A 20,318-nucleotide genomic window follows, 5' to 3' on the forward strand; every position below is an offset into this window, starting at 1 on the left:
GAGTCTGATCTCCACACGAGGCTCCTGCTCGACCCCACAGACAGCTCTGAGCAGATACAGTATCCTCCCATCTAAAGTGCCTTTTAGTGTGTACTACAGCCAGAGAGACGACCGCCGCACTAAATCAGTGTGAAGAGGCCAAGCGCAGATAAAAATAGACAGCGGCCCTGTGCTTATCAAACAGTGCTTTTATTTCTGGCCGTCTGCCTGCAGGAGGAGAGACGCTCCGGTCAGATAAAGACAGCTCTGTCTCACGTCTCCCAGCCGTCAGCGTGAGAACAGAAGGATCCCTGTCAGCCCAAAACCATCTCAACCTATTCTTGGTAGCACATGAACAAATTAATGAAAAATACTTCTAAAGCATTACTAATACACTATCAAAATCAAAAGTCGTATCTGATCGCAATCTAATACTATAATTGACCGGAGCTAACAATATAGTCTCAACTTGTTGTATTTACTGTACAGTAATGCACTTACAATGGAGGCGGGCCAAAGTACAGCATCAGAAATAAACTGTAAAATCTGCAATAATCACAGCGCTTTGCAAATATAATACATACATGTGCACAAAATGTTATACTTGACCAACTACAACATCTTTCTGATTTATTTTATACAGTTTATTACTGCACAAAATTACTAAATTGGTAAATGAATTGTGAAATTACCTGTATACACTGAATAGTCTGGGCAGTTTAGAAATAAAATAAAACTATACTTAAAAAAAAAAAAAAAAAAAAAAAAGGAAAAAAGAAACTAAACTAAAAATTAAATTATAAAAATTAACGAAATAATAAAAATTTAATTAAATGTCTAAATCAAAATAAATTAGTTTTAATTAAATTATTTTCTATAATAAAATAAATAAACTTACAAAAAACTTTAATACAATTTAATAAAGTAAAATAAGTAAAATTAATTAAATTAATAAAAAAATAAATAATAAAAAAAATAATAAAAAAATACATAAAGAATAAAATTTGAGTAAACAAGTAAATAAATAGCATTTAAATGCTTGATATAAATCCATTGTCATCTGCTGTTTTAATTAGTTTCTTAAGAAAGCAGCAATCAACAACACCTTGATTTGACCGTTTTTACAGTAATGGTTTTACAGTAATGGTCTCAAGATTTGACCTTGAGACCATTACTGTAAAAAAATTATTTCACTGAGAAATAATTCTGAATTATTTCTTATGCATTATCAACAAAACACCAATAAATAAATGCACTTACAATAAATAAAAAAATTATAATTTAAAATAAGTAAATAAATAGCGCTCAAGTGCCTAATATAAATCCACTGACATCTGCTGTTTCACTTGGTTTCTCAAGAATACAAAAAAAACTACAACTCTGCAGGATTTGACCTTGAGAACATTACTGTTAAAAACACTTCCAGTTAATTTTTATAAATAATTTTTATGATAATTCAGAATCAACAACACGTCATTTGGCTGGTAAACCCCCCAGAGACGCTCCTTAAGCGCTGTAAGACTCCTCACTTCAAGACCAATCTGTGATCAATGTGAGAGGATAACATCTGTAAACATCCTTAAACACCAGCCCATAAAACAGCCTTCCCTGACAAGCAGCAGCTGCTCGGAGCCGCATGTTTCACATTAACACGTGTTTGGCCAATTAAAATGTTACGCTAGCAGGTCCCAATCAAAGGTGCTCCCTATTAAGTGTGGCTTTCATGTGATTTGGTGTGGGATCAAACGCTCTGAGCGAGTACGACGGGATTCGATTACATCCCTGAAACTCAAACAGCAACAACAGCAGCTCATAAAACACACGGCGAGACACTACAAGCACACCGAGCTAAACGGCTTTCTTTTGCTGTAACTCATCATGTCAGGAAGGAAATATCTAAATCTATGGACTGCAACATTATGCAATCAAAACAAGGTGTTTTCTCCAGATAAATCTTGAATTAATTAATGCACAACAAGCACTAGTTTAATGGAGGGATAAAATAAACTAAATTATTTCATTATAGATTTATCCTGCATTTAATGAAATATTTAAAACGTGAACAGTGCAACATGTTTTAATGTAAAATAATGTACCTTATACACAGTGTTCACACACTTTCTGACCAATGAATTTATGATTTTTACAGTTGTTTGGGAAGATGGAGAAAGCATAAAGATTTTCTTAAAAATAATAATAATAAAATATTATACACCAAAATTATTATATATAAACAATTATATAATTTATTATAATCTAAATTATATTACTGTCAATGCAAGACTTGAGATTTTTATGTAAAAATATGTAAAATATAAGTCTGTAAATAAATAAATATATAATTTTAATAAATATAAAAACACACACACACACATGCTCACTATATATATATATATATATATATATATATATATATATATATATATATATATACTTTAAAGAGAAAAAACTAAGCATAACTAGAAAAAAATAAACTGACTATAAAAATGTGTTTATTAAAAAACAGGGAACACTGTAAATAAATATATAAGTAAATAAAATAAAACTATTACAACTATTATACAGATACATTTATTACATTTAACATTGTTAAAAATGTGGAGCTCATGGCACAAGATGCTGAAAAACAACGAGAGGCATATATACCAAGCTAAATGTTTATCAAGGTGTATTTTATGTAACACATTTTGCACTTTATGCTAATTGTTCAATGTATTTTTATTTACTAATAATACTTTATAAGCTAATGATTTTATAATAAATAATTTTTTTCTATAAAAATTTTTCTAATCTCTCCATTTTAGATTCTGTTAGTAAAAAAAGTTTAAAACAAGCACATCTGACAGTCATATCCGGTGCAGGAGAGCGTTGAGATGCGATCTGACCCTGAAGATAGCGAGGATGAGAATCACATGATGAAGCAGAAATACTGTGACGCTCCTGCAACTTTAAAAGTGACAGCAGAGAAACACACACGGAAAGAAAACAAGAGCAAGAGTCTTTCCCTGTGTGTGGGTTTGAGGCGACTGCAGATGACACTGAATGCCGTCAGAGCCTCGTCTTACCTCGCTCACAGCTACTCCAGAGTTCATGGTCCCTAAACTCCTGGAGCTAAGCGAGTTTCCGGAGACGGTATTCCAGCGGCAGACGCCCGAGGCTGGCGAGAAACGCGTCTGTTCTCAGGTTCCTCCTGCTTCTGTAATCCACACGCACCGCAGCCGGCTCATCCTCCACACAATCCAGCGGTATTCCCAACACTATCCTAGCGCTGATCCGCACCAGAGACCACTAAATCCACGCTCCACACATTCCTCGAGCCAGCCGGAGACTCCGGCAGCAGCAGAAGCGCCGCACTGCTCTGATCCAGAGAGAGAGAGAGAGGGAGAGGGAGGGAGACGGAGAGAGACAGAGAGGGAGAGAGAGAGTAGGAGAGAGACAGAGAGAGGGAGAGAGGGAGAGAGAGAGGGAGAAGGCGAGAGACAGAGAGCTCCTCGGGGCCTCACAGCTGCATGGGGCCGCAGCACGGAGTGTTTTGTGTATGTGTGTGTGTGTGTGTGTGTGTGTGTGTGCGTGTGTGGGAGGAGACTCCTTCAGGGCCGTTTCAGGCCGTCAGATTCCCCTCGGCTGGAATATGATCAGTCACTTCAAGCTCTCGACCTCCTCCCTCATGCTAACACTGCTCTGCTCTCAGCCGCTCACTTCTACACTGACAGTAAATACTGTATACAGTATATAAATCAACTGACTCCATTAATGCTGTGTTTGATAATCTATCATTCATAATTATTGAATAAGAATTATAATTAATAATGCATTATTTTTAATATCAGATTATTTCTAATAATTTAAAAAATAATATTAAATTATACAATTATTTTAAATACAATATTGCATTATATGTTGCTATATAAATATATACACACAATTAATACTTAATTCACAATAAATATATTATTAATCACAAATACTATATAATTTAGAAATACTTTTAAATGATAAAAATGTATAATTATAATTAATTTTTAATATTAATAATAATTTATAATTAACAAATTAAAATGTATTATTTTTTACATGTATTAAATGTATTATCTGACAAATACTAATTCATTTAAAAATATTTAATATTTAAATACTAAATATATGTAAAAATATTTAATATAAAACATTTAAATGCATATGTATTTACATAAATATATAAAAATAAATATACAATTATATAAATAACTTATTGAATAATATGCTGCATTATATACAAAATAAGTATATTGAATAAATATTACACATATATATATTTTCAATAAATAAATAAGTTATACTCCCAAAAAATACCATATAATATAAATGCACCATTAAAAAGCATAATAAAGGTCATTATTCACTGTTTTTAATGTCAGATTCACACTTCCACTCATTCAAACAAACTACAAAAAGATGCAAAGCACCACATTAGACATTAATAATCCAACGTGACCAAAGACAAACAAACCTAATTTCAAATCGAAATGGATAAGAGTTTTGAAATTATAGCTACAGTATATAAAAATCAATACATGTATAAATATTACATACTGCAGCAAGTTATAGATAGCGAGTATGTTAATTTACGTTTTGAAGTTTTTGGTGTTTTTTCGGACTTGACATGCCTTGGTAAACGAAGACAGACAGACTGATCTTTTTTAGGCGTACTGTCCCTTTAACACCCATCCTCTGATGGTTTGTTCATGTTTGCCCATTGTTTTCCTCACGCTGGCCGAGATCCAGAACTTTCTCTGCTGTTTCTGTGGCTGAGGCTCTTAAGCAGATTATATCGCTCTCCTGGCACAGACGCCGTGTAACAGACTTAATTATAGCTGTGTGTCATTGTGTTAGAGTCTTCATCAAACACTCTGTCAGAAGCAATGAAGAACACCCTGCATCAATCTCACGGCAGCATTAGAGCGAGTGGATTCATACGTCCAGAGAGAGATGGGGTTGAGTTTATATGGGCAAAAAGAGTCTAATACTGATGTTAAACATGCCAGTGTTATATAATGGATTCAACAGCTCCCTCTAGTGAAGATGTAAGGTGGATCATTTCACCATAATATCTAAGTTTTGTCATCATTTGTGACCATGTCAGTCATAAACAAGTCACATCAGAAGATTTATACATCATCTGAAAGCTGGAAAAATAATCTTTCCATTGATGTATGGTTTGTTATGATATGACAATATTTAACAGATGCAACTGAGGGTGCAAAAACATCTAAATACAGAGAAAATCGCTTTTAAAGTTGTCAAAATTAAGTTCTAAGCAATGCATATTACTAATCAAAAATTAAGTTTTGATATATTTTCGATAGCAAATTAACAAAACATCTTCATGGAACACGATCTTTACTTAATATCCTAGTGATTTTTGGCATAAAAGAGAAATGTATAATTTTGATCCATACAATGCATCGTTGGCTATTGCTACAAATATACCTGTGTTACTCATGACTGCTTTTGTGCTGCAGGGTCACATTTGCACTTTATAACCCAAAACACACTCCAGATCCATTGCAACAGCATTCACACTCATGCACATCATCTCACAGCTATATAAACTACACACAAACACACTCGGTGTTATTTTTGCTTTTGGAAACAAGCAGCTGCATTTCCTGCTAGAGAGAAGAAGAAGAGAGAAACCAAATACAAAAATACTCTGATGAATAATTCAAGAGCTTACTGAACCCTGTCAGCATCTCATATACTACACTTGCTCAATATCAATATTACTGACACATTCAGTCTTCATCTTTAGATTATTCTGCTTAATTGCTTGTTCAATTAAAGTCACTTTAATTGACTAAATTCAGAAATCACTGGACTGAAACTTCCTGCTACTCCATTTCCTCCACCTGTTAATTTAACACATTTTCATCGTCTGTTTGCACCGTTTTCTTAATTGTTTGTTGCTCATTTCTAAAGCATCTAATTCCATGTCTCATGTACTAAATTAATACATTAAATGTCATTTATTAAAATTAATTTATAAATATGAAAATTACAAAAATATTATAAATAAAGAATTGTATTTACGTAAATATATAAAGATATTATAACTATATAATATTACAATAAAAATTGTAATTTTTACAATAAAAAAAGTCCAACTCTCTATCCATTAGGCCACGACTGCCCCTTTAGTACATAATATAGAACATGGTACATGATAGTTACGAAATTAGCAATTTGACAAACAAACAATTCAGAAAACAGCAAAAAGCTAAATGTTTCAGTCAACTGATTACAATTTTAAATTAATATTTAAAATGTGAAATTTATTAAATATAAAAATGACTACATCTGAATGTCTCCAAGATGCTTCAAGAAAGCTCCTGCAAAGCTACAGAACTGTTAAAATTTTTAGGCACTTGTGTAAAAATGCAAAAAGTGAGGATGCTGTCAAAAATAATATGATAAATAGATTTTCTTTATCAATGAACTTCAATGAACTAAACTAAATCAACATTTGTTGTGAGCATCTTTGTGTCCTCGGTGCACTTGAGCAGAGTTTCTCAGGAGCTTTGCAGGAGGTTTCTTGAAGCGTCTTGGAGACAGTTCTTCTGGATTTAGTCTCAGTTTGTTCTGCTTCTTCATGTCATTCCAGACAGACTGATGATGATCAGATCTCATCTCTGTGTGGAGCACAAAAATCTCACTGGATTATTACAATTAATGGCAAAATGAATGTTTGGAAATGTAAACTGATATGTCCTACTGACACACTACAGCTAAAGATAGAAATAACTGATTTGAAACCATTTTTTAGCTGCTGGAAATACTAGTGTTCTAATCATTTTGTCCACCACTGTATATCTATATCAGCAGTGCCTCCAGCTCAAACCATAGACCGCTAACCGGAGCGTTTCCTCCTTCAGTTCTTACCGCGGTGAGACGAGGGTCACCCACACACCACCATAAAACCTCTCAGCCTTTAAACGTCCCCCAAATCCCTCCGTACCGCTGATCTCATCAAGACACACACGTCCAACATCACTGATACACACAATTACTCTCACAATACAGCTTCAGACCCTGGAACGCACTCCAGCGTCTTTACCCAGAATTCCCCAGTGCAAACACGTCACTATATGATATGTTTGACTCAGGTTTCCAGTAAAAACAGTATACAGGTATGCAGTTTCATGTCAGATATACATAAAATGAAAATAGTTTCATAGTAAATCCTACACCGTTTTTGAAATACCTTTTTTAGTCTTTTCTTTATTCTACACAGCAAATATGTCACTTCTGAACCAGAAACAACATCAGAAGCGTCTTACCTGGGCTGAGTATTCACAATTATAATTTCAGACCATTCCTATGGTGAGCACTCGTCTTTTCATCTGTCCTCTAAAAGATAAAACACACATCTGGCCTTTTAAACAAGCAGCGTTCACAACGGTTGAAGAACAACAGCTTGAAGCAGCACAACTGCGTCTGAAGGACATGAAAGTGAAGGAGACCATTAACCTGCAGCAAACTCTAAATAATGAGGCTACCGAACCAAACCAGGCAAACTAGCAGTCTATTAAAGTGAGCCTGCAACCAGACACAACACAGCAGGTTTCTGTCCTCACCTAAAGCAAATATGTGTGTAATTTCTGAGCCACCAGCAGGAAAACAACAACAACAACCAAATAATAGCAATAATGCACCACTCAAAAGACTGGAAATACTAAGACATTTTTATAAAGAAGTTCATCATTCTGGTCAAAAATGACACATTTAATTAATCAAAATACAACCAAAACATTAATAGCCTACTATAAATTATTGCTGTTTTCTATTCATAAACATTATAAAATGTAGTTATCTTTTTGATCTGAATATTTTTTTCCCCAAATGTGCTTGTAAAGCACACAATACACATTGTTTCAAATCAGAGATCAAACATAGATTTATAATAATTTAATAATTCTTCACTTATATATTTTGAAATGTTTTTGAGGTATTATAAAGTATATTCCTACTGATTTTTATTCAAATGACTTATATGTTCTTTTATTATTATTAAATCATAATAATTGTGTCTATTAATTGCATCATCCCTGTGTCTGTCACGTGACTCTGTTCCCCTCTCGGGCTTGAACTGATGCTAAAACTAAGGACATTATTAACTGTCTTTACATTTATTTTGAAAGCTGAAGCTCGTGATTATGGAAAGGGGCGTTACATTTCCGACGCGTGCTTGTGGTGTTCGGCCAATCACAATGCCACAAGTTGGCCAATCAGAGCAGACTGCACTTGTTGGAAGGAGGAGCTTTGTAGAAAACAAAGCGTTTGAGAGAGGTGGGGCATAGAGGACCTACAATAATGTACAGTATTTGAAAAAAAAATGTTTTTTGAACATTTAAAGCATGTCAACATATTCTGTTACACCAAATAATGATCTTTAAAAAAGCATCATATGACCCCTTTAATATTGGCAGATTCTGAATGGTGGTGTGTTTATACACACATCAGCATTATGCTCTCTAGATATGCAACATTTGTTATTAAAAAGCCAAATGTGTAGACCAATGCAACTAAGCAGAAAAAGAAACCAAGTGCCTAAAAATGTCCTGTTGCATTTAGGACCAAAACTTCTGCATGCATAACATTTATATAGCTTTTATCGCTTGTTGCATCTGTTGAAGACACAGTGTTTATATCAAATCACACATACGGCCTCCATTCTAAGTACCGATTCAGATTCTCATCAACTGAGATATATACGTGTGTATCCGGTACCGCTCTGAGCTCTTAACAAAGCCAATAATGAGATGAAGCTAAATGGCGTGTGACAGTCATGAATCAGCGGTGACCGATGAGGCGGTGCTGATGGGATTGCTGGATCTTGTTGTGTTAAGCACATTGGGAAGGACTTACAATACGCCGCGAGCAGTCAGCATTCCCAGGTTTGCTGAATAACTATAATAGTCAAACAAACTTTGAGTTATGATGAATACTGAAGAACATTACAGTAATTTTAAAATTTTGTAAAAATTTACTTGTCCTCAGGCCATCCTAGATGTAGATGAGTTTGTTTCTTCATCAGATTCTGAGAAATGTAGCATTGCATCAGTGTCTCAGCAATGGATGCTCTGCAGTGAATGGGTGCCGTCAGAATGAGAGTCCAAACAGCTGATAAAAACATCACAATAATCCACACCACTCCAGTCCATCAGTTAACATCTGGAGAAGACGAAAGATGAAAATCAGCTGTTTGGACTCTCATTCTGACGGCACCCATTCACTGCAGCGGATCCACTGTTGAGTAAGTGATCGAATGACATTTCTCCAAAACTTACATTTTTGGATGAACTACTCATGTAATTTAAGAAAACCCTTTGTTATAGTATGGCCCTATGATTTATACAATGTATAAAATGTGAATCGACTCTTGAAATCCAGTCATAAAAAAATGGAATTTACTGTATAACTTGGAATGTCATGGATTTTGTCAAATTTAGAAAATTAGGTAAAAAATAAAAAGGATTTTATAAGGCCCTAAAAATTAGTTTTTGTGTGTGTGTGTGTGTGTGTGTATAATATAGAAAGGGAGAGAGAGAGAGGGAGAGAGAGAGAGAGAGAGAGAAAAAAAAAACTTTCATTCAAAGTTTAATTCTTTCAATTAATTAAAAACATTTTTTTATATATATATATATATATATATATATATATATATATATATATATATATATATATATATATATATATATATATATATATATATATATATATATTAAAATCTAAATTTGACAAAAATTTAATTCAACCATTAAAACAGAGTTTTAAAAAAAAGGAGTTTGAAAGAAAAAAATAGAATTTGGGAATAAATAATATGAATTTCATAGGGCCTTAATTATGAGGAAATATAGTATATATACATACAAACCATAAAATAAGACTGAAACAACCCCCAAAAAACTATTTAGTAAAAGTCTTTTTAAAATCAAAATCTATTCTTCTTAAATCTTAGAGATGCTGTTCCAACTGAAACAATGACACACAATACAGACTGAAGCACGTTTCGATCTGGACTCAACATGATCTTCTGGAAACTGGACAGACTGAAGATGATTTGCAACGCGCTCCACTAAACGTGACTTTGACGGATGGTCTACATGCATTAGTTAGATGAGGACATTAGCGCTCGGGGCAGATCGCAGCGCTCAGCAGATAATGTCCATAATGAAATTTGGGCTCTAAGTGGAGGATGAAGTGACAGAAAACCAGAGAGAGACAGAGAGAGATTTAAATACCAGCAGACAGACGGCAGACCTTCAATACTGATCCAATATACAGCAGGCGCTACAGTCGCTTTCTAACAGAGTATTAGAGAAAGAGAAAAGCAAGGGCTTGCATTTCACTGCTGGTTATACTCTGTATAATTGTGTATGTGACGAATAAAACAAAATCTTGAATCTTGAAAGAACTATTAGTAAAGTCTGTCTACAACTGTGCAGTTGCAATCAGGCAGATTATAACTATATAGCTGTGTTTATTCAATAATGAATGGACAGAAACGTACTCCATCAATAAATCACTAGTATTTCTTCGATTAAGTAATGAGAACACAACAATAAGGTCCCATTAGTTAATGCATTAACTAAAATTAACTAACAATGAGCAATTCATTTATTACAGTATTTATTATAATTTGTTAATATTAGCTAATAAAAAATATATTGTAATGTTAGTTCATGTTAGCTCAACTCCATTAAATAATATTAACAAATTCAACTTTTTATGTCAGTAATGCATTAATAAATGGTAAAATTAATATTAAAGATTAATAAAAGCCAGAATTATTTTAGAATTTTACAATATAATGTTAACAAATGGAAAAATTGAACCCTATTGTAAAGTGTTACCGATCAACGTTTATTATTTATTTATTTATGCTTTTTTGTTTGTTTGTTTCTCAATCTCAAAAATTAATTAGACAGACATAAATGGAAAACACACACACTCATTATTTTTCATTGTTAGTTCATGTTAATCAATGCATTTTTTTTTTCTTTTTTGCTGTTTCTCACACTTAGCCCAAACACAGATGGACATAAAACAGAAAGTGCACCTACAAAGCATCTTTAACTGCTCAATAAAAACTACAGATGCTGCCTAATGAAGAAAACTGTAAACTACAGCAGAAAACAGCATGAATGCAACCGCAACAAAACATCACTGCAATCCTTCACAAACTCACAACATTATTTCTGTGCTAAAGAGGCAGTTAACGAGAGTTCGTCTGAATAATAAAGAAATAAAACAACACTGAGCAGCAGACAGCTAAACTGGTCTTCTTAAATCAGAGTACAAATAAACCTGTGAAAGCATGTAAAGAGTCAAACAGAGATGTAACACGCTGGTGATGTCCTCTTTAATGATTCAGTACAGCTTTACTGCAGTAACTGGATCGGCTGTATAGAGGAGCGGAGCTGTTAAAACATCACATGACACCGAACACATTCCTGCATCTCTATAAACACACACGCGCTCTCTGACGTCACCTATACACTAATACATGCCATATGTCAGAGCAGCCCAACCCAGAGACACTGACACACACACACACACACACACACACACACACACACCTATAGAATCCATGACAGCAATCTGCATCTTGTGCAATCACTGTAATGAATATTGGTGCATCACAGATAAAGCAATGAATCGCATCCTGCTCATGTTTTACTTCACAATAACGTGAAAAAATATACATTCTGCATGAAGACAATGAATCCTTGGAGGCATTAAACCAAAATAAACAATAAACAATACACAGACACACACACTTACTTACTTTAATAGTAATAATAATAATAATAACAATAAGTAATAAAAATATTAATAATAATAAAATATAAAAATTTTAACATTTTATTTACTTTAACATTTAACAACAACAATAACTTTTATAATAATAATAATAATAATTAATGTTTAGTAATGTTATAGAATACATTTATATTAGGCTACATATAAATATTATACACAAATTTATACAAATTATTTATATGTAATATAATATATATATATATATTATATATATATAATGTACTTTAATAGTTATCAATAGTAATATTATTCTCATTAATAAATGCTATTGATAAAATATTGATTTACTGATTTTATTATTAATATTTAATAATATACATAAATATAAAACATGCATAACAAACTGTATTAGTAGTATTAGTAATAATAATAAAAGTTATTAATGAAAACATTTTGTGGCTGTAATGAAAATTTGAGAATCATGACTGAGAATGATGAGAATTACATAAAATCTCAGAAGAAAAACGTGAAGAGTAATGGCAATATAGAGAGAGAATGTGCTTAATCGTTATGAAAATATACAATGCAATCATCTTAATGGCTTGAAGCAAAATATAATTTCATGCTTTGCTTCTGGATCACACGTGAACAGACACACAAACAGCAGCCGCACGTTCTTCACTTGCAGAGAGCACTGATGAGCAGATGCTACTAAACTTCCTTCACGTCAAAGCACTCTTACACCAAACAGCGTCATCTTTGTGACCAGGAAAGACTTGCTTCGCTCATGCCTTCAAATCAGATGTTAAGAGATCTCATCAGGAAATTAAACTTTGCCTTCAGTGAATAAAGACAGGATCAGCAGCGTTAGCATTCAGCAGTAATAACCTCACAGCGCCACCTACAGACTCACTAACACACTGCATCGAGCTGCCACAGCTCAGATTCATCTCTCATATTCAGTTCTACAGAGCAGTGTTTTGCTCTTTATGGATAAAGCTCACAAAAACAAGCTAAGGTCACATTTCAGTATGAAAGCCTATTTCCACCACATAAGAAAGAATATGCTCTGTTAAATCAAAATTATGAGATACTAATTAATAAATGAGATCCAAAGTTGAAATTATGACATAATAAATTGAAATTGAGATGAAAAAAAAATTTGATTACATTTTTACATTACATTTAAAAATGTATATAAAAATTATTTTTTGCTTTATCTCAAAATTACTGTCATCATTTCCACTTTTAAATTACACATGATTTATTTTTTTATTTGGTGGAAATATGCTCTCATACATTTTTGCCCCAAAAATCAAACAAAAGAAATTTAAAAGTTTTAATCTATTTTAATGACCATTACATTAATTACATTGTTGCATACAGTTTGTTTATCATTCTTCAATAATCTCGATGATTCTTATCATTGTCTGTAATAAAGTATTTGTTTATAAATTCTGTAATGAAGTATTAACACAAACGCACCTTGACTTTCTGCCGAAAAGCTGATCAAATAAACCTATAAGTGAGTGTGCAGTTATATATCTCTCTGTAAAAATCCAGTACAAGAAATACTACCGTAATATATCAAAAGGTTCATTTAAAAAAAATCATAGCTTACTTTATAGTTACTTTAATGGTTATTTATAATATTATTAATGTTGCCATAATGAAAATCCATTGAGAATCTGCACTCACAATATGTACCATAATTACAATATATAGGTTAAATGTTACGAAAATAATGTCACAAATTACTGGACGCTGATTTGTTGAATCACGCTTGGTTAAAACAAAGGTGTTGAATAACAAAAGCTTCCCATACGCATCACAAGCAGTTCATATATAGTTCACTATAATGCAGTAATCACATGAAATGGATTTATTCTTGCCAGTTGCAATTAAAGTATTACAGACTCACAGTATTGGCCAGTTCCAGGTAGCTTCCGCCGTGGCCGGAGGGATGCTGGGACAGGAGCTTGTGAAGTCCAGCCGGAGGCTCCAGAGCGCTGGGCTGATCCAGGAGTTTCTGGAGCAACGGCGAGCTCTGCTGCGGAGCATGTGTTTGTGTCGGAGACTGCAGGTCTGGACTCTGTAAGTCTTGAGCTCCAGAATCAAACTCCCAGCTCTCGCGAGCGCCTGCGTGAACAAACAAACAAACACACAACAGATTGCATTAACACAAGACTATAAATACGGGACGTTTTCCCAAATTTACCATAGAGATTTTTAAAAGGTCTTTATTGAAGAGCCACAGACTAAATCAAAAGCAAAAACGTTAGAAAAAAAATAGGACAGAAATACAAGACTGTGAACTTAAATATGGAAAGAAGTACAATCCCATGAACCATTGCAAATGACAAAAAATTATGGAGGAATATAAAACTGTCATGGGTAATCTATTTAATTTTTTGGCCAGGAATTCTTCTATTAAATATGATTATTTAAAGAAAAAAACTATCTTCAATAAAAGCATAAACCATCAATTAACAACCTTAGAGCTCATAGTGGGTCTATCTTTAAAATAATTGTTATTTCCATATGGAACTGATTTTTAATACAAAAATTATACTGTTGCACTCTATATTTTTGTCCATTAATACTAATAAAATGTGTCGTTTTTAATTTAAAATATACTGTTGCACTTTATATTATTTTGGTCAATTATTGCTAATACGAATGGTGATTTTTAATACAAAAATTATACCATTCCACTCTATATTTTTGTCCATTATTGCTAACAAAAATGTGTGGGTTTTAATACAAATAACACAGTTGCATCCTATATTTTTGTCCATTATTGTTAATAAAAAAAGTTTGTAATTAAAAAATGTTGAACAATATATTTTCCCATTTTTGCTAATACAAATGTGTCTATATTTTTGTTAATTAATGCTACAAAAAAAAAGTGTATACTAATATGTTACACACCAAACTTGTGTCAGAACAAACTGATCTTGATAATGTCAGATAACTTTGATAGAAAGGTATGTAATGAATTCGGTTGAATAGCTGTCAGAATTAGATAATACCACTTTATCTCAACCAATTACCAAGCGATGCTTCATTTTGCTCAGCTTGTGGTGGAAAAACATCACATTAGCAATTAAAGAAAAAACAGTTCAGCAAAACATGGTCAGGTCAAAGTGTCTGAATAATTTTGTCCCATATTTTGATCAATTTTCCTGGTAGTCCACTGTATGAACATTTTTTGGGTATAATATGTCACAGTTGACTTTATTTTGCTCTCCTCACTTATATAAATGAACTATAGTGTCCTGTGCCCAAAATATATCAAAAATTATATCTAGTTTCTGAATCATTTTTGGTTTGACTGTATATTTTACAGAGATCTGGACAGGAAAATCCTGGTAGATAACGCACCTAGACTGTTCTCGCTGCTGGTGGGCCAGGAGGCCACACACTCGTGAGGTTTCCTCTTCTCCGAGTCGCTGGAGAGCAGCGATAGCTGTCCTTCCTCCTTGCGGATCTCGTTGACCAGCTGCATGCGGCAGCGTGTGAAGTCTTCGAAGGAGATCTTTCCTCGCTCGTGTGCGCCGAGCTGCCCCATGATCTCTGCCACCGAATCCTCCATGTTCAGCTGCCGGCAGACCATCAGCAGATCATTCCTGACCAAAAGACAGAGATGCTTGAGACTCAAGATAGAGGTAAAACATGCATTGAGATCACATTTTATACCAATTTTACATGTGCAGTCATCCCAAATTGTATTTGGACAGTTTATTCAGAAAAAAAGCACGAAAAACTGTCTGTATCTGCAGGATATCTTCTCACAACTTTATCACATTCACTTTGAACATCTTCCACTAATGTTTCACAATCACCTAGTCATCTACAAGTGGAGTCGGAAATATCAAAGTTATGATTTGTAAACACACCAACGATCAAGTGAAGTCATATTTATAAGTGGAAAGCTAGTAAATCTAGATGACACACTACATTGCATCAGTGTCTCATCAGTGGATGCTCTGCAGTGAATGGGTGCCGTCAGAATGAGAGTCCAAACAGCTGATAAAAACATCACAATAATCCACACCACTCCAGTCCATCAGTTAACATCTGGAGAAGAAGGACTGGAGTGGTGTGGATTATTGCAATGTTTTTATCAGCTGTTTGGACTCTCATTCTGACGGCACCCATTCACTGCAGAGCATCCATTGCTGAGACACTGATGCAATGCTACATTTCTCAGAATCTGATGAAGAAACAAACTCATCTACATCTTAGCTGGCCTGAGGGTGAGCGCATTTTAATTTTTGGGTGAACAATTCCTTTAAGATAGGTCAAATTTCTCCTATTTTGCTTTATTTGTGCAATAAAAATGTGAAATAGTATTAAAACAAACAATATAAAGCGTCTGCATTATTTTTATGACTTGATTGCATGATATGCTCTAGCTCAGTACTTAATACTAAACTCGAAAGTGGCATGTTTTCATTTGAAACTGAACAAGTTTAACATGTTTTTGCTTGCAAAGTATGTGCATCTTTCTTTTTTTATAGTTTGCATCTAACACAACGATATTTAGACATTTTTAAGTCATTTTAAGTGTCCAAATACTTTTGGAGCAGATGCATAACATTTTTTAACCTTTTTTATTCAATCACACTGAAGCATGCCGTTGTCTTTTTTAGCAAAGAAACAGACAAATGTTTTTGCAAATCAGTTCTGATGCCACCACATGACTGCCATCAATATTACCTCTTCAGAATCGCTTTTAATTCATCAAATTACAGAAATGTACGCAAAATGTCCCGCCAACAACATTACAAACTATCAACACTGAAACAAGCTCAGAACCATCAACAAACCCCAGAGTTTAGCGGATGAGGATGAAACATTTCCTGTCACTTCCGACGCCACAACTAACACACCTCTGACAAGCCCACGAGCGTCCGACCAACTTTATACGCGTTAATATGTTTGTTTTGCCTTCTTGTCGTGAATTAAATCGTAATATCGCTGCTTTGCGATCGCTCATACAAACTAAAAGGTTCGTGTCGCACCGCGCCTGTTCCGCTGCTCAGCTCAGCGAGTCTCCAGAGTTATTATTCTGCACGTAAACCCGTCGGAGTGCGTTTGCTGAGGTTTCTGACCGGTTAATGTATCCGTCTCCGTCCCCGTCGCACGTCTGGAAGAGCCGCCGCACGCGCTCCTCCTCCGCGGTGCTGCCCGAGTCGCTGCTGCCGCCGCTGCCGCTCTCCTCCGCCGCCGCCGCCATCATGAACACACGCTGCTGCAGCACACCGCTTTACTTCACAATACTTCACATAAAACTGCATGTTCTTTTTAATTAATTTACATATTGTAAAGCATAACAGTATAACAATATTATATTATCCATTCGAAAACTTAAAAACAAAGGAAAAAAACAAAGGGACTTACAAAAATAAGTAAAAAGGTTTATTTTTATTGTAAATAAATGTACATTTATTTTTAATTTATTATTTTATTTTAAAATAATTTAGATTTTTTTTATTCTGAATAATATTTATTTTACTCGAAATAATATTTATTTTCATATATATATTATATAAAGACAATTTAGTTTATTTTGAATATTTATTTTTAGATATATTTTTTTGTAATATTATATACTGTATTATTATATATAAAATATATTAATATTTATGTTTCATTTTAAATGCATTTATATGTATTTTCTTTGATTTTGAATATTATTTATTAGTGCTGTCAAATCGATTAATCGCATCCAGAATAAGTTTGTTTGCGTGTGTACTGTGTGTATATGTATAAATACACAAACATACATGTATATATTTAAGAAATATATGTAATATTTATATTTATGTATAAATCATAAATATGAATATTTACACACACACACACACACACACACACACATATATAGGCTATATATATATTGACGAGTTTCCTGCTATAATCGATACGCGATCTCCTGATCAATCCCCCGCCGGGAGCAGTGGAAAGCGGTCAGATAAGATAGAAATGGATTTTAATGATCTTTTAGCACAAGGACTTCAACATCTCCAGGATAAGGAGGTCAAGAAACAGAGGAAGAAGGAACGAAAGAGGCGGACCTAAAAGGGAACAGGAGGACCAAAAGATCTTCTTCAAAATGAGAGCCATCCTGAAGTTAATGAGGAAACAAGAATTGGTGAATAAAAGAATAATGAAGTTAATGAGGGAAATACTTAAGTTGTATAATTTTTCAGCTGAATTGCAAAAGGTGACAAATGAATGAGAAGCAATAGAACTTCAAACTCCCATCACAGACATATAAATGCTAGATGCTGTACTAAGAAAGTATGTGCTGTATATTTAAGAGCACGTGTATTGATTGCTTTGTGGTTATTTTGCTTGTTTTGTAAGAGAGCGGTCGAAACTAGATGCATTTTGCAACCTATCTGAGACCGAGACTTAAGGTGTAGTGCTTCAAGTGTATACAAGATTCATATATGTTTTCTGAGGTGTTGCAGCTTTCCTTATAGTTTAAAATAGCAATATGCATGCTTGCCATCTGAAGATGTTATAATATTTTCTGTTGAACTTCCGACCCTGTCTTGTGCAGCTTCTGTAGCAGAGGTTACCTGCATTGATCAAAGCATTCGGCACGGTCTCTGTGAGTGACGTCACCTCCCAATACAAACACGCCCCCTAGTATAGCCCCGCCCACTCGCATTGATTGACAGCTTGATTGATAGGAAATTCAAATGCAAAAGGAATTGCGATTCCATTTGAGTTTTGGCAGGTTACATGCATGACGCAGAGAAAGTGAAACGGCAAATGTGGAAATTAATAATCAGTGTTGGGGGTAACGCATTACAAGTAACGCGAGTTACGTAATATTAGTTTTTTCAAGTAACGAGTAAAGTAACGGATTACTTTTTTTAACTGATTTAGTATTCCTCAAAATGAATTAAAACAGTGAAATGCAAACTCAGAATATGACGCAAACTGCAATAATTAAATATGTTAAACAACACAAATGTATCTAATCCCATTTTATTAACCAATGTCTTTGCTGCTGACCTTTAATGATGCAGTTCAACCATACCGAGCAAAAGTGACTTTACATAAACTAACAATTGTGCTTCATTGCTGAAGAGTGCTATATTAATTTTATAGCAATATAAATTTGCTATAATTAGAACTTCTTGTATTAAAAACAATCAAGCCCTGCTCATATTTAAAAAGTAACGCAATGCATTACTTTCCATAAAAAGTAGCTAAGTAACGTAATTAGTTATTTTTTTAGGGAGTAATGCAATATTGTAATGCATCACTTTTAAAAGTAACTTTCCCCAACACTGTTAATATTGCTATTTAAATATGACAAGCTCATAGCTCGTAAGACATGGGAAATACAGCTGCAAATGGACTTTGCTTTTTCATTTGAAATGCAGTCACTGTGCTTTCGCAAAAGCGAAAATAAAAAGATATTCATCTTAAAGAGGCAAATAGACACAGGAAATGCTCGTAATACCAAGTTTCAAGCATTGTTCAAATATGTACAAGCTAGACAGAGAAAGATTAAAGATTTTTTTTTTTTTTTTGGATGAAGTCAAATAAAAGTCGAAAGAGATGAGTTTTCAGCTGTGGCTTGAACATTTTCAGGGAATCAGCATTCCGGATAGAGATGGGAAGATCACTCCAGCAGACAGGAACGGTGATCCAAAATGTCCTGGAAAGTGATTGATTACATATACACACAGTTCATGTAAATATTTATTTCATATATACACACACACATATATTAAGAGTATTACACTTCATTAAATGGTGAAGAGACCTGTTGGCATTACAGTGTTTTGGTCATTTACTCTTTCATGTCAGATAAAGAGGAAGAAGAGCAAACTGCAAATGTAGAAACAGATGTACTTGAACAAGAAAAGTGAGAAAGAGAAGAAATGAAAATGAAATGTTGGAAGAAGGAACGAAGAGGCCAAACAAGAAAAGATACAAGAAACACACAGAAACCCTGAGGCGTCTCAGCTGTGAAACTATTTCTCAGTTTTCTTCTAGATGGAGACAGTTTCCTCAGACCTGAAAGCCATCAAACTGTGGGTTGCCCTTTGACCTCGCATGTGTTTCCAGCATGACTAAAGGCTTTTATTCCACTCAGAGAAATCACTGCTGATCATCTGTCAATATTTAGTCGTTTACGCAACTCTTTTCTGAGAGAACAAAGGCCAAATCACTATGATGGAGAACGGACGAGTATCAGAAGAGAAACCCAAAGCCAAAGACAACAATAGGAAGCTTTTCAAAAACTCCTGAGCAGAGATCAGAACAAAAACATCAGCGGTCCGTCCAAACAAGAGCATTTCTCACATTAGCCGAGGAAACAGAAGAACGGTGGAGGAAACTGATGGATCTGGAAGGAAACAGAGGCTCAGATTTCACAGAAAACACCAGCAATATGAGCTCGTTCACCTTCTCTATTTCAGTGACTAATAATTAATAACTAATAATATAATTTTTATTAAAATTGATTAACATTAAAATATAGCTTTTAATTTTACATTTTCAGT

The 20,318-nt window shown here is 33.9% G+C and overlaps 1 protein-coding gene across 2 annotated transcripts in view; it reads right to left on the bottom strand.

Annotated features, from left to right (window-relative positions):
• The window catches only part of LOC306870377 (colorectal mutant cancer protein), a gene marked incomplete at its 5' end in the record, with an annotated part of 85,814 nt that extends 68,788 nt beyond the window's left edge, over positions 1 to 17,026 (bottom strand). Inside the window, 3 exons of one of the 2 annotated variants that reach the window (XM_079417609.1) lie at positions 13,703 to 13,920; positions 15,166 to 15,410; positions 16,899 to 17,026. In XM_079417609.1, coding sequence (XP_079273735.1) covers positions 13,703 to 13,920; positions 15,166 to 15,410; positions 16,899 to 17,026 — 591 coding nt within the window. Of the gene's footprint in view, positions 1 to 3,044; positions 3,355 to 13,702; positions 13,921 to 15,165; positions 15,411 to 16,898 lie in introns of those variants that run through there. The other variant, XM_079417610.1, reaches the window with a different exon arrangement.
• Positions 17,027 to 20,318: the final 3,292 nt, after the last annotated feature.

The sequence above is a fragment of the Barbus barbus genome (assembly GCF_936440315.1).
Source record: "Barbus barbus genome assembly, chromosome: 5".
In the NCBI taxonomy this organism is placed as follows: domain Eukaryota; kingdom Metazoa; phylum Chordata; class Actinopteri; order Cypriniformes; family Cyprinidae; genus Barbus; species Barbus barbus.